This window comes from Lissotriton vulgaris, chromosome 10, assembly GCF_964263255.1.
Source record: "Lissotriton vulgaris chromosome 10, aLisVul1.2, whole genome shotgun sequence".
Lineage (NCBI taxonomy): Eukaryota > Metazoa > Chordata > Amphibia > Caudata > Salamandridae > Lissotriton > Lissotriton vulgaris.
In genome coordinates, this window is record NC_141698.1 from 395,864,792 (window position 1) to 395,879,201 (window position 14,410).

A 14,410-nucleotide genomic window follows, 5' to 3' on the forward strand; every position below is an offset into this window, starting at 1 on the left:
TACAGCCTCCAAAACCTCTATAGTCTGACACGTCACATGTCGTACCCACATCAGTTTTAGCACACTGAGGACAAGTCAGCACGTAAGTGGCTAAAGATATTACCAAGCAGTACCTGAAAGGTCCAAAGAAGGATCTTAAACTGTGTTTAAAATGTTGGTAAATCTACAATTCGTGTGCATACAGTTTGAGTTTAAAGGTTTATGAGAAAATGCACCTTAATGAATGGTTACCCACATTTTTGTCTTGAATTTAATTGCTATTCATTAGACTCTGCATATTGGCGCACTGCTCTTCAGTATCCATTGTATGTGCTCTGACTATACGACAATTGGGTAATCCTTTGTTGGCATATTTAACTCTTGTAAAGCTATAGTATATGGGGTAAACACTAGACCCATGGCATAGAAGTTTAAATGTCACATGTAAACTTCAGCACCTACTATCCACTAGTGTGTCAAGTGACAAAATGGCTTCAGGAATATCCTTTGAAGCCTCACAATAGGTGCTGCAATGACCGGTCAAAATCATCCTTTTGACACGTAGAAAAACATGATTTTAAATAATCAAAACACAACCTCTAATCTCACCTTGCTGTCTACAAGGAAAAGTGCATAATATTGAAGAATAGAACATGTTGGACCTTATAAATGGCATTTCACCCAGTGACTAAGTCCAAAATGACATTTCCACTGGCAAGAATGTAACTGGCACATGGGAAATGTCAAGGTATATATTATACACTTTTGTCCTGTACTTGTTACAGTTCCATTCACATAATTACTTTCACGTTCAATACAAACCAACTCTAATGGTGAAGTTGGATTGTCATCACTTATATAGGAAATGTTACTTTTAGAAAGTCATCTGTACCTTGTATGAAGCAGTTGGAGTCTAATCTTCATTAGCTTTCCAGCCGCATCCCAGAGTGTACTTGACCTGAATGACTTGTAAAAGAGAGTGGAAAACTTCTCCCAGACATGGACACTGGACTGGGAGTGAGGAGGTGGGTGTTTTGCCCTGGCAGGAAAATTTGGGCAGTACAGGTGGGCCCAGTAGTTTAACTAACTTCAAAGGGGCCTACTCTGTCATAAGTAAATGTTAGGTGACACTTGGAAAGGCCCTAGCCTTTGTCCCGGAGTTATTCTGGCATCAAACCCAGTGGGAGGTAAATTTCACCCAAAGCCAGTTTTGAGTGATCACATAGGAGGGCACTGCTCATACCCCTGACCACACTTCGAGCTGGGCATACAGGAACTGAACAAGGGGAGAAGGGCATCTTCATCTTGGATTTTGAGAGTGACGGTCACTATGGGATTGTTTGCCATAGGATAAACAGGGACTACAGAAAATGAGTTAGAAATGGGGGTCTCTAGTTGGCAGAGCAGGCCTGACACATTTTTTCAGGTTGATTCATGTGAGTGGCACAATCAATGCTGCAGGCCTACTAGTAGCATTTGGTTTACCAGCCCTGGCACACTTAGTGCACTTTACTAGGGACCTACTAGTAAATCAAAAATGCCAATCAGGGAGAACCAATCATAGTAACAATTTACACAGAGAGCATATGCACTTTAGCCCTGATCAGCAGTGGTAATGTGCCAAGAGTCCTAAAACCAATAACAACAGGTCAGGAAAAAATAGGAGGAAGAAGCAAAGTTTGGGGATAACCCTGCAAAAAGAGCCAAGTCCAACAACGCGTTTATGGTTATCTCTGGGAAGTTTCAAACCATTTTTTAGGGAAGAGCCAGGAGTCATCCCCCACCCACTAGCATAAATGTGGCACTCCAAGGGACCCTCTCTAGAAAACTCTCTGGGAAAGTGGTAGATCAGGAGGTCTCCGCCTGCTTTTGAGATCTGTGATGGGAAGTAAATCAATGCAACACTTTGCTCCATGCCAGCGCTCATGTTAAAGGTTCTCAAAAAACAACCAAATCTGTTGGCAAGGATTCATTGGAAGAGTGGTCTCACCACTTTCAGGAGGAATAGCCTAAACACATTCTGTGCATAATGTCAGTTACGTTTTGCAAATAAAAGTGAAAAGATTTTACTTTAAAAACAACAGTAGTTTGAAACCAGACTCCGGGAAATGTTAGCAGTAGAGTTGATAATGGCAGACTTGCTTCTCAACCTTACGGGCATTTCCGGATTTAAGATTTTGCGTGTAGGATGCTCATTAAATATGAAACAGACATTTGCAATGATGCAAATAACTGTTCTCTCAGAGGACGCATTGAATTTTTTTTTGTTGCTTGTCGTTGACTCCCTGCTTATCACACAGAGTACCACCACAACGAAGGCCCCTAATGTTACGTGTTAAGCTAATGAACAGAAAATGCTTCGGCTGTAAGGGCCCCCTGCATGTTGCTTTTTTTTCGTGAACAGAGAATATTCGTAGCCTGAAAGAAGACAGAACAGCTAGAAATTAATTGTCCATAGAAAGAAAACAATTTAGGTCAGATATCATCAACTGTCAGAATAATACATTTTGTCTTTAAAGGGTTGGAGCATTATAGTGCTTTAGTCGTCAGGAAAACGTCTGCACTTCAGTAATCCCAGGCAATACCCTAAGTAACAAGCCAATCGGATCTAAGATTATAATGCTAACTTTCATTTCCAATAGCAGGGAAAAAAATCCCAATTCCCGCAAATGATGTTATTTTTTTTCCTGCGGAGATGGGTACATTTTGTGATGAGAAATGTAATTATCACTGGCAGATACAAAAAGATCAGCACAAAAAAAGATTTGATTATTTTGAAAGTGGGAAAGCAATATTGCAGTTTAACCATTTAGGGTCTAAAAGAAGCAATATTTCTTTCTTCACATGTAGGAAAAGAACATGTTGAACAACATTCTGTTTTTAAAATCTCAACCAACTCTAAAAAAACAATTAATGTATGCTGAAAAGAGGCGTGTGTGGGATTCCAAAAATGTTAATTATGGGGGTACTGCAGTGCAGATATTTCCTTTCACCTCCAAATATGACATTCTTCTACGGATTAAACAAATGACGTATTAAAAGAGGTTGCTTACCTTTGAGCCCCGCTCGTTAAAAATGATTTCAACATCTAAGATTTTGCCAAATTGCTGCAGATAAATAAAAAAATAAAACAAGTAAAACAAGCGAAACAACTCGGAAGAAATGATTCTATGACAGATGTTAACTCGAATCCAAGTGTATTCTACAAGGTAAAACAGCCTAGTCAAGACTTGTCATAAAACTGGGACATACAGAAGTCCTAAAATACAGTCTGGAAAATAGGTCCCTACAAAAGCAAACACATTGCAATGTACGCACTTAGTGTGAAAAGCAGATATGGATCAAGAGGAATTCTGAGTAACTTAAAGAAGTCTCGACGAAAAGGAAACATGACTCTTGTTCAAGGAGTGAATTTTAAAAATATTTTAGTTTCTGCTTCCATGGCAACACATTGTCTGTTGCCATGGCAGCGTGTGCTAGTTTAGAGTATCTAACTTCCAAGCAACATAGATGATAAGTTAAGCAGAATATTGTAATCCTTGAAAAAGACAATTCCAAAAATTCTTTAAGGAATAATTATTTATATTGCAATCGAAATGTGTTTATCACTGTAGATAGTAATCAATGTTTTCCCACATAAGGAAAACACCTTAAATTCAATAGCATGCCTGACATTAAGGTAACTGTAAACTGAAACACTTCATTTTACTTGCTCGGTGTAAAGTCTTTTCTGAACTCTTTAACAAACGAAGACGATCGTTTCAAATTAATATTTTTTTGTTGCGATGTCACACAAGGCACATTAACAGTAGAGCGAGTGATCACAAAGCAAATTGTTGAAGGATAAAGCAGGACTCACTGTCCATGATTATGAGAAGCTGGGATGACTCTGAATGTCCACAGTGGTGTAAAACAAAATTATGGGGCCAGCCTGTGGGAGGTCGTGAGGGGCCCCCGAAACACCCACATCTCACTACTACCCATAGGATTCAGACTAAATCGGGGACCTTGAAGTGTGGGCCTGCATGCACGCAGGGGTCTGTGGGATGCCCCAAAATGTCCAGCAGTCTAGTATATTAAGGTAAACCCTATTCAATGAGTGGATCCTTGGGTGTTTGTAGTAGAATTGCATGAGCAATGCATGCATATCTCTGAGAAAGGGCATAGATGTTGTGCTTATCAAACAAACCTAAAGAAAAAAAACAGTAGGGATTAAAAAAAGTTAATGCCCACATCAATCTTCAGTAAAAAGATAAAACATCAGTAAGAAAAGTAAAGCAAAACTGAAGAAAAATTGACAAACGGTGCAATATTCTAGGGAACTAAAATATAAACCCAACAACACTCAATGCTAAAAAGCTTTTCATAGAAATAAATGGAATCGGAAAACAACAAATTATGAAAATGTATCTAACTGATCTTCTGAAATTGTCCCATTGGTTGACCTTAGAGTGCATGTGATCAAATAAAACGTGGGGTTTGTTTTGTTGAAGAAATCTGCTTTTAAATTTTAGGAACAAAGATGGAAGTAAAAATGTGAAACTCTTCCTGGAAAAAGGCTCCTTAGTGATTGCAAATATATAGCATTATTTTTAACTAAAGAGCAAGTATCTGGCCTGACAAAGTGAAACACGACGGGGTTCCAAATATGGCCAACTTGTAAGTGCACATTAGAAGCACAAACATGCACATTTCATTCGTTGACAAGGCCAATGGTGGAACTTCCTTTGGAGCTCAAGTCAATTACGAAAATTGGGCATGAAAAGGACATTGATCAAACCTGCTTCTCAGCCAGATACCAATGGCTTCCTATGCAGGCTCAATGAGTCACCATGGGATGTTTTCAAAGGGTCTCTTCAGGAAAGGGTGCTTATAGTGTAGTAACACTAGTTTCCAGCAGAAAGCTGGGGCACACCTCAATTTAAAACTGGAGGCTTTTTGGAATGTAAGAAATGGTATAGGTAGATAGCCTTGATAGCAAACCCTCAGGGCAGGTTTATGGCAACCTCGCTATCTGGACAAAAAGTTGTTTTTTATGTTTACTAGGGACTCAGCCCCACAGGTATCTTCTATTTCATGTCTCTGCCCTCTTTTCAGCACTTCAAGAATAAAAGTTGCACAACAGTTCACAGGATACCAATTTACACCCCACCAATGGAATTAGTCCAGTCTGGATTCTACAAATTGCAGCTATTGGGAATCAACCCAGAATCAGAAACTGAATCTAAAATAATAGGCTAATCTTCAAGAAGATAGAATCTAGGATCAAACGTCTGTAGGACATCAAGCATACCAACTAATGAGACTCACACCTAGCTGTCTTTGATAGTAAATTATGAGAATTGCATAGACTGAGCAGGTTATTTCTGCAAGGATAATCCAAGTAGAATGTTTAAGTAGATTACCATGTATTTTCTGTAATGAAGCAACTAAAATAATGTCCTTTCTCATTTTTAAATCTTGACCTTCAGGAAAAATGGTTGAGTTAGTGTATTTCAATAAAAGTTCTAATACACAACTAATGGGGGATATTGATGTTACAATCAGGCAGTTCTCACACTCAATAACTCTATTTGTTGGACGTTGCCCTCTATGCAGGGTCACCCCAAACATTTTGCCTTCACTCCTCCTGTTTTCTGAACCCATTTTTGTTGGTCATTAGTACTCTGTGCACTTTATCACTGCTACCCAATGCTAAATTGCTTGGGCCTTCTCCTTTAAACATGGTAAAAGTGGCTTACATGCAACTGGCACATTTAATGTACTTATAATTCCCTATTAGATTGGTATCACATGTACCTAAGGCCTGTTAATTAAATGCTACTAGTGGGCCTGCAACGGTTATTGTGCAACCCACGTAAGTATCTCTTGAATATATGTCTGAGGTCAACCATTGCAGCCTGTGTGCAATTTTAAACTGCCAGTGATATCTGGCAAAATAACCTGTTTAGCCGACCTAAACCTTCCTTTTAAATATATATGTCACCCCCATGGTAGGCACTAAATAGCCTCTACAGCCCATATGACAGGAGGGCAGGGTGCCCTGTATTAAAAAAGTTGGACATATACTTTTAGGTTTTACATGTCCTGGTAGTAAAAAACTCTTAAATACATTTTCCACTACTGCAAGGTCTACCTCTCCCACAGGATAACGGTGGGTTACTTTATCACATTTAATAATTTATAACCTTTGTTTGGAAACAGGTTGGAATGTCATGTTTGGTCTTTCATGAATTCTAATCTAATACCATCTTCAGTTGAAAAAGTCCATTTAAATCTGAACTATATAAATGTAATTCTTAGAAAGTTGGCATTTCTTGCCCTAAGCATTTAGTGCCAGCAGGCTGTGTCCTGGGATACATGACTAAATGTTGGTGGCCTTTGTTTTTTCCTCCCAGACAGTCTCACAAAGCATGACTGGGTGTTGGCAGGGTGGGCCATCTTGACAGGATGGGTGGGGCGGAGCTGTTACCAATCACACTTGTACCTCAATAGGGGCAGCCTCCTGCCCTGACAAAGAACTTCACACTAGCCTTTTGTCACCTCATATATCATAGGGCCAGGGCAGAGGAAGGAAGCAAATTCCAGAACCAGATGTTGAGGGAAGTCTAAAAGTTTCTCTTACTTCAAAGCTGGCACAGGTAGGAATAAACACTCGTAGCCCTGCCGACTCCACAAGAAGAAGGACTACCGAGCTGTCAGTGACTCTGCCCTGCTTCTTGAGGACTGCCTAGAGGTTTGAGGACTGCCATGATGCCTGGGGCATGCCTTGCTGATTGAACCCTACACTATCAGAGTGTCTCTAAGGGTCAGTCAACTTGCCTCCGGCTCTGAGCTATAGGGACACAATAGGCTCCTGACTGGTGATTTCCCCGGAACCGACACAGCTTGACGCAACTCAACGCAATTCCTCGTATCACCAGTTCCAAACTGGTGGCTTCCTCAGAACTGATGCAGCATGCCTCACCTCTACGTGGGACCTCACATCACATGTGCTGCTGATCTGTGGCTCCAACAGTACATACCGAGTGTGACACATCTTGACACCTGTAGAGCAGCTCCTAATCTGTACCTCCAACAGCACTGACTAAGTCTGACGCATCTCCATGCAGGACCGCGCAGCTCCTCTCAAAGACTCCATAATGCAGTGCAGCACAACGCACTATCTCAGTAGGACAACCTTGTTCACATGCCCAGCCTATGCTCCATTGCTGTTGGCTTTGTGATTTTGTCCTGATTCAACGCAAACAGATCGCTGTAATTGGTGCTATTTGCTGCAATGCGCCTACTGTTTTCCTTGAAATCTTTGTAATATGCATAACTCTGGTTCAACTGAATAGATTTTTATTTTGGTGTCATTTTATTTATACATTTTTTGTCCATATTTTTTAATCAGGGTGGGATTTTTCTTGTGGTATATTCTAAGTTTTGTCTGACTGCTTTTGTGCCAAGCTGAAATAGGGTTAAGCGCAGGTTAATTTAGTGTCTTTTGATGGGTTACCCTGACAAGGATTACATTTTGTTTGTTGATTGAGTAGGGCTTCCCATCCTTTAACTAATAACCAAAGTCCCCACAGGCCTTGTGATATTGGCTTTCAAAGTGTTCAAATCTCACATGATAGCTGTGTGAAAAATTAAACTGGTGTAAGAGTTCCTCCTTGGACATTAGACCTCTCTATGGCCAAAACACTCCCCTAGCTTAATCTACCAATAGAAGCTCTTTAAAAAGCATAAATGCATTCCTTATCTCCTCATGAAACCAGTAGTTTATCCTTGTGCATGGAGTACAGACAGAAAGTCTGGAGAGGTCTCTTCAGTAACAAGAAATCAGAACAAAGGGCACATTTAAATGCTCCTGACACAGAAAAGTTAATCCGTAAACTATTTGCTTCTTCATCCTGCCCTTTCTGCAGCTACATACTTGAAGTGTCAGTAATGTTGTGTCCTGCGAGACACTTTCTAGTGTCTCAACAGACACAGAGTTAATAGTCACTACCCTGTGGGAGTGGGCACACTTGCACCCCCACGCAAATCCCTCACAGGCATCACAAGTGATGTGAGCCTGTCAATAAAAGGGCCCAGGTGCACGTGCTCGTGGCCAGTTTATTAACCAGAGCCACTGTGTCGGCATAAGTCATTCATTAGCATGTGGTCCTAAGACCCCCAACACAACATTTGGCGGCTGCTCAAATGTGTCTTGGGCAGATGAGCTGTCCGAACAGGTGGCAGCCCCGCACCCACAGCAGCCTGTGATGCTGACCGGCCCTGAACAGGTGGCAGCCCCACACCCGCAGAAGCCCGTGCCACTAATCAACCCTGAGGTGGGTGACCAAAGAGTGTGCGTCTCAGCACAGCAGCCCGATGGTGCTGACAACCACCTGCGGGACACCCTGCATGCCCTAGAGGGGCAATGTCCCAACAGCGCCTCTGCGATGCAAAGCGCTTATGAAGTCGACCCTGTGGCAAGGCCGCTGACGCAAGTAAGAAGAAGGGGGCAGTAAACTGACCCACAGGCATGTGTCCAACAGATACTGCCCGCCACTAGAACAAGATGCCGCAAGCTGCGCCTGCTGTGCATGCCCCAACCGTTGTCCAGGGAGACTCGGCCCGCAGCAGTGAGAGACTGCATGGCGCTGGTCCAGCCTGGGTGGGCCGCAGATGCTGCCAGCCCAAGGAATGTCTCCAGATAGCACCTGCCACACATGAAGGTGAGAGGAGGAGCACATCAGCCTGGCAGCGGTTCACAACCCTCCCCCAAGCGATAGCGCACGAGCCGGTGATCCGGCTCCCAGCTTCCGGAATGGCAGGCAGCACCACCTTCAAGACACCAAAGTAAAAGGGGAACACATGCTCACCACTGCACCTCACCTCGCGCTGACATCTGGTCCAGCAGCACTCACAGAACAGCAAGGCCTGCAGCCAGAGGATGACTGACGTGGCAGGGTGGGAAGACGCCGACAGCGACTCCTGGTGGCAGCCCAGGGAACCACATCAACGCGGCACAGGAACCCAAGCTTACTCCCGCAGAATGAGTAAGCACCAGGAGTGGGTAATAAAACCCAACACGCCCGTCATCTCCTGGCTCAGAGAAAAGGGCATCTGATGCATGAATGGTGACTCCTCATCCATTGGTTTGACTCGCTGCCAGCAAAGAGAGCGCCACATCCCCGTGGGCAAGGGGCACACCGCTAAGAGCCTCAGGGCACGCCCCCAGTGAATAAGCCCACAGCGGCAGCACATGTGTGGGTGGGAAGAATGTGCCTGCCCACAAGAAGACCCTGTCAGATCCGCGGCCCAGCAACTCCAGTTCACCGGGCAGCAAGGCAGGCAAACAGGCCCAAAGCGAGAGCAAAGTTGCGAGAACCCCCGAAAAGACCCACAGCGCACGGAGCTGCCCAACACCGAACCGGGGCAGAAAGAGACTGCGGGACTGGCAGCCAGGGCTGGTGTCAAGTGTACCACATGCCCCAAGGGACAGGAGGCCAATGTGGTAGACCAGAATAAGTCTAACAGGAGCACCACAGGCCTTGTACGGGCCCTCCTTCAGTGGCTGAAAGGGGGAGAGACTGCTGGAGGGGTGCTAAGAAGCCCAGCTAGGCACTAGCCCAGAGAAGCCCAAAGCAGCACAGCTAACTCTGTGTGCACCCATTTGCATGGCCACCGCAAGAGGGTAGACCACAATACACATCCCCGGTCAGGCTGCGCAGTGCTGTCGAGATTGCCAGTAAACCCCGGCAGAGGGAGGAAACCCTGAAGCAGATGCCAACAGTAGAAGCTAACAAGCATCACAGGCCGCACAGCCCCCAGCCCTCAGGGACGAGTATCCATGACTGCAAGCGAAAGCACCCGCATGCGAGGTGTGAGTGAGAGGTACCAGCTCACCAATATTTGCCCGTACAAAAAAGATGTGCAGAGACACTGCAATAGCCACAGGAGAATATGCACACATCAAACAAGAACACCAACGACACAAGAGGGACTGGTGCCGAGCACGCACCACCAGTGACTGCCCAATGCCACCACAAGTGAGAAGTGCGAGCCACACACCCCTGGCGGTACACGACTACCACCGCAAGGAGGAAGAGTAGGCACGCCCTGTGCCAGAAGAGGGCGCCCAAGTAAAGAAGAAGCATGCGCAGTCAGAGCTGCATGACACAGGCACCCAGAAGCACATCAACATGGTTAAATGCCCAGGAGGAAAAGAGACCTCTTGAAGGAAAAGAAACACTGCTGGAATCAGCAGGGAGTTCCCATACATCTCCACAGCAGCAACGGAGCCCGGAAGGGGCCAAACGCAGCACAGTGTCCTCTCTCATGCTGCCTCAAGACGGAGTAGTCGGTGACCGAAGGCAGACAAGAAGAGAGTCGCACACCACAAGTGGCCAGCTGCCATCATAGCTCCCTACTGCTTGTGGAAGCCATTCTCAGAAGAGGGAACACACGGAGTAGGAGCTTCAAGAAGCTGCCTGAAGAAGGAGCACCCGATGTGAGTGGCTGCTCGCCACGTAGCCGAGAAGTGCAACAGACGTCTCGCCTGCATGGTCCAGAGACCATTGAAGTTGATAGGCCTAGTTGGCCTTCGTGGAACACGGTGCATATCACTGCACCCGGAGAAGAAGCAAAGAGGATAATGACAATCCGGTCATCTGGAAGAGCTGGACAAATACAGGGGCGCTAAAGAGAACAAGAGGAGAAGCCCGAGGACTTGTAGCACCCCAAACCAAGAGCACCCCAGAGACACCAGACAGCCACCAAGGCGGACCGACGACACTGGAGACGCACCAAGGGAGAACCAAATGTAAGTTGCTACAAGCGCAAACTGCGTTGCTCCCATCGCTTCACAGTGTGACCGTCCTGCCCAGAGTGTCAGCAGTCGGAGTTGAACGGCATCCCTGCTCCTAACTGCTAATGCTAGCGGTGAAATACCAGATTCAGAAGAAGCAGACACATGCAGCTACGATGTTCCTCCAGAAACCTCCTTTCCTAGCTGATCATCGCAACCTGTCGTCCAGGCCCAATGCCAGCTACATCATCAGTGCCATGTGCATGATACTGCACTCAGCAAGAAACGTGGAAGTGTGACCAGAGGGTCTAAACCAAGAATCGGACAACCAACTGAGGTCAGAAGGGGACGTCGTGAGTGGCTGGGCCCGGACGATGAAGAGAACCCAAGCTACAAAAGGAGTGAGTCCTGATACAGCGACAGCGAGGGAAGACGGTGATAACCCAAGAAGGAACTGGCAACCGCAGAGCGGGAGTCCAAGAGTAAGCCGCACAGCCTGCGCAAACCGAATCTCAAACCTCACGTTTCTCAGCGTGTCTATCATTCCCCTGTCATTGATGTCCCAAAAACCCAAGAAGTCCAAGTCCACGGATGCAAGTGCCTCCTCAAAGGACATGGAGGTTCCTGGCCACTCCCTGCCTCAGGTGATCGACTCCAGACTAAAGCCTGCAATCATCAAAGCAAGTCATCACCCACCATCGTCCAGATTCCCCACACAGCTGGCAATGCCATCATGCCAGTCCTCATCAAGTGCGTCAACAGACACAATCTCGAATGCAAATGGAGTGGAGTTCTACAGTGTTACGAAACGTGCTGATCAGAAAAACCCTGCAGCAGCGAGAGCATGTCCTGACCAAGACCCACACACCCTTGAGGTTTGTGCAAACGACTGGGTACTAGTTCCTAGGTGGTCCTGCAACTGCCCCCAGTTGGCACACATGCATTCGAGATGCAAGGGGAAGCGTAGAGAGAAAGGGTGCTAACATGCGAATTTGCATGTTAGCACCCTGTTGCTGATAGGGAGATAATTTTATCTCCGCTTTCTCGGCTTTTAAAGCCAAAAAAGCGGAGATAAATCCCTTGATAATATGCCCCAAGATTCTTGAAACTAAGTTTCTCAGGGACAGTTCCCAAAACACGAAACTCCTTCCTTTCAGTTATCAGGATGTACCTATTCTTAAGGAGGCTTCAAGAAAATTCTCAAAAATTTACTTTTACTCTAACAGTTCTAAATTAGGCTGATGCATTTCGGGTTTTAGGCAGGACCAAAGAACTAAGTAATCAAGAAAACCTCTTCATGAAGATATTTGAAACCTTCTATGAAAATGACATGACTAGACGAACAATATGGCAAATCTGCTGTCCTGTGCCTACTTTGCAGCAGGGACAACTTTAGAAGAATGCAAACTCTAAGTCCATAGGGTACTGTCATTAAGTTTACAGTCTTGGAAAAAGAATCATTTACAAGAAAGGGGGGTGAGGGATTAAATTAACAATAATTTCAAATGAAAGTGTTTTCGAATGTGTGTCATCTGAAAAGAAAAATATTTTCAGAATACATGCCCAATCAACACTTGCCTGATAATATTCTTGTTGACTTGGGAGCTGCATGTTAAGTCGGGTTTTCCCTAGTAGTAGTGATGGGAGAGGGTATTGACACATTAATTATCTTCCCCTGGCAGGGCTGGATTCTTCAAATCCAAATCCCAAGCAACATAAGAACAAGCATTTTCAATACAATAGGTATTGCATTTATGATAGTTTGAGCTATTGGCATTGTAAATGACAATGCCTTTTATTTATGTGTTAGTAAAAGGCATTGTCATTTACAATGCTAAAAGCTTAAACTCTCGCAAATGCGAGAACCATTGCATTGCAAATGCGTGCAATAAATGTATTTTAAAACGTTAGGAGAGAATGTGTCCTGCCTGCAACAGGACAAATCTCATTGAGAAAATAGAACTCACAGACTGTAATTAAAGCCTGCTGATTAACAGCACCAGTAAGAGGGTGTCTCGCCATGGGCGCCATGGGAAGTTACAAAATGAGACAAGAAGTACTAAGGAGGAGCCACTAAGCCTTTTGACCAATGAACAGCCACAGTTTACTGATAATAATGACACAAGCCACTGAAAAATGTGGGCGGAGCTTCAAGTCCCTACCTCAATACAGCATGCCTCGCAGATCAACGCATGCGCTGCCCAGGCTCGACCTAAAAATGTAGAACGAATCTTGACCGATCTTTGCACTCAGTTGGGGTACAAGATGTATGGTGTAAACTAAATTCAACCGCCAGGGTGAATTCTTGTTATTCAAAGAGTATCAGTCCACTTCACGGATAGATTTATTCTTAGCTGCCTTAACTATTCATAAAAATTATTTCCAGTATCATGCAGGCACCTTCTCGGATCATTTGGTGATCGCTTTAAAATTCCTGTTTTCTCATTTTAGAGTAACCAAGAGCTAAACAATTGCTGGTTAAGGAATCACACGTTCAGTTCCTGTCTACTGAGATTGAACTTTTTTTAACTAATGAACATACAGTGGATGGCCACATTTCGGGGTCTATGATTTCCATCATGGCCTTTCAAAGGAAGAAAGACAAAGAAAAGCAGAATAACCTACAGAAAGAAGCTGCTGATGTATATTGTAAAGCTCTGGTTGAGCAGTCAACCCATTCTTTGGGTCTGTGGAGGGAAAAGAAAGACGCTTCAAAATTTTTTTTTCTGGGGAAAGAAATCCTTAATAGCCACGCTAGCAACTGTTGGGTGTATGAAGAGGGTGAGAATATTGAACATTTTCTGGCCTGAATGGGCAAAGAAAAAACTTATCAAAGCCTGATAAAAGGTATTTAAGATCTCTGTATAAGAGAAACAGAAAGTGATAGTGCAAGAACTGGGCAAATATTTCTGGATTATTATGATTCCCTATGAAGAGGCGGATAAGGAAACATGGGTTCTGGCCTTGGAAAATCAATTCCTGCAGGAAGCACACCTCCCAGAGTTAAGCACTAAATCTACTCCCCTTTCAATACACCCAATCAGTGGCGAGGGCTTTAAAAATGTCATAACAGAGTTGCCTGGGTCTAAAGCCCTGGGGGAAGATGGCACTGGGGCTGAATTTTATTAAGTGCTATTTAACACTAATTCGAAGTCCCTCACATATTTTTATTCCATTCTACTGAGGGGTCTTATTCAACCCTCTTTCAAAAGAGGAGTTTTAATTTCCTTTTTAAAGAAAGGAAAAGATTAATTTGCTATATTTTCATCCCGACCAATAACGCTCCTAAACATGGACTATAAGATTTTTACAAAAATCTTCACTAACCACCTTAGTGCCAAGATGAATTGTTTAATCCACCCTGACCAAACAAGTTTTATTAAGAGATGTAGTTTGAAAGACAATAATTACTACTTGGCCAAGATTATTGATCTAGTCACTACAGATAAGTTCCCCATGTCCGTTGTTCTGCAGGATGCAGAGAAGATATTAGACCTTGTGAGCTGGGATTTATTATTTAGGATTTTGGGGGAATTTCATTTCCTGATACAGCTCATGATATCTATCACCAGATTGTACAAAAGCACCTCAGCTCAAGTTATAATAAATAATCAAATTGTGGGAACTGTGTTTCCCAACAGAGGAACC

General features: G+C 44.1%; 1 protein-coding gene across 30 annotated transcripts in view; it reads right to left on the reverse strand.

The window, feature by feature from the left end:
• RBFOX1 (RNA binding fox-1 homolog 1) overlaps positions 1–14,410 on the reverse strand; it is an 845,440-nt gene that overhangs the window by 365,697 nt on the left and 465,333 nt on the right. For all 30 annotated transcript variants that reach the window (XR_015300686.1, XR_015300685.1, XM_086941201.1 and 27 more), the window contains exon 4: positions 3,033–3,086. Coding sequence is in view for 28 of the 30 variants with exons in the window: in XM_086941201.1 (XP_086797327.1) it covers positions 3,033–3,086 (54 nt within the window). In the remaining 2 variants the exon portion in view is untranslated. The remainder of the gene's footprint in view (positions 1–3,032; positions 3,087–14,410) is intronic.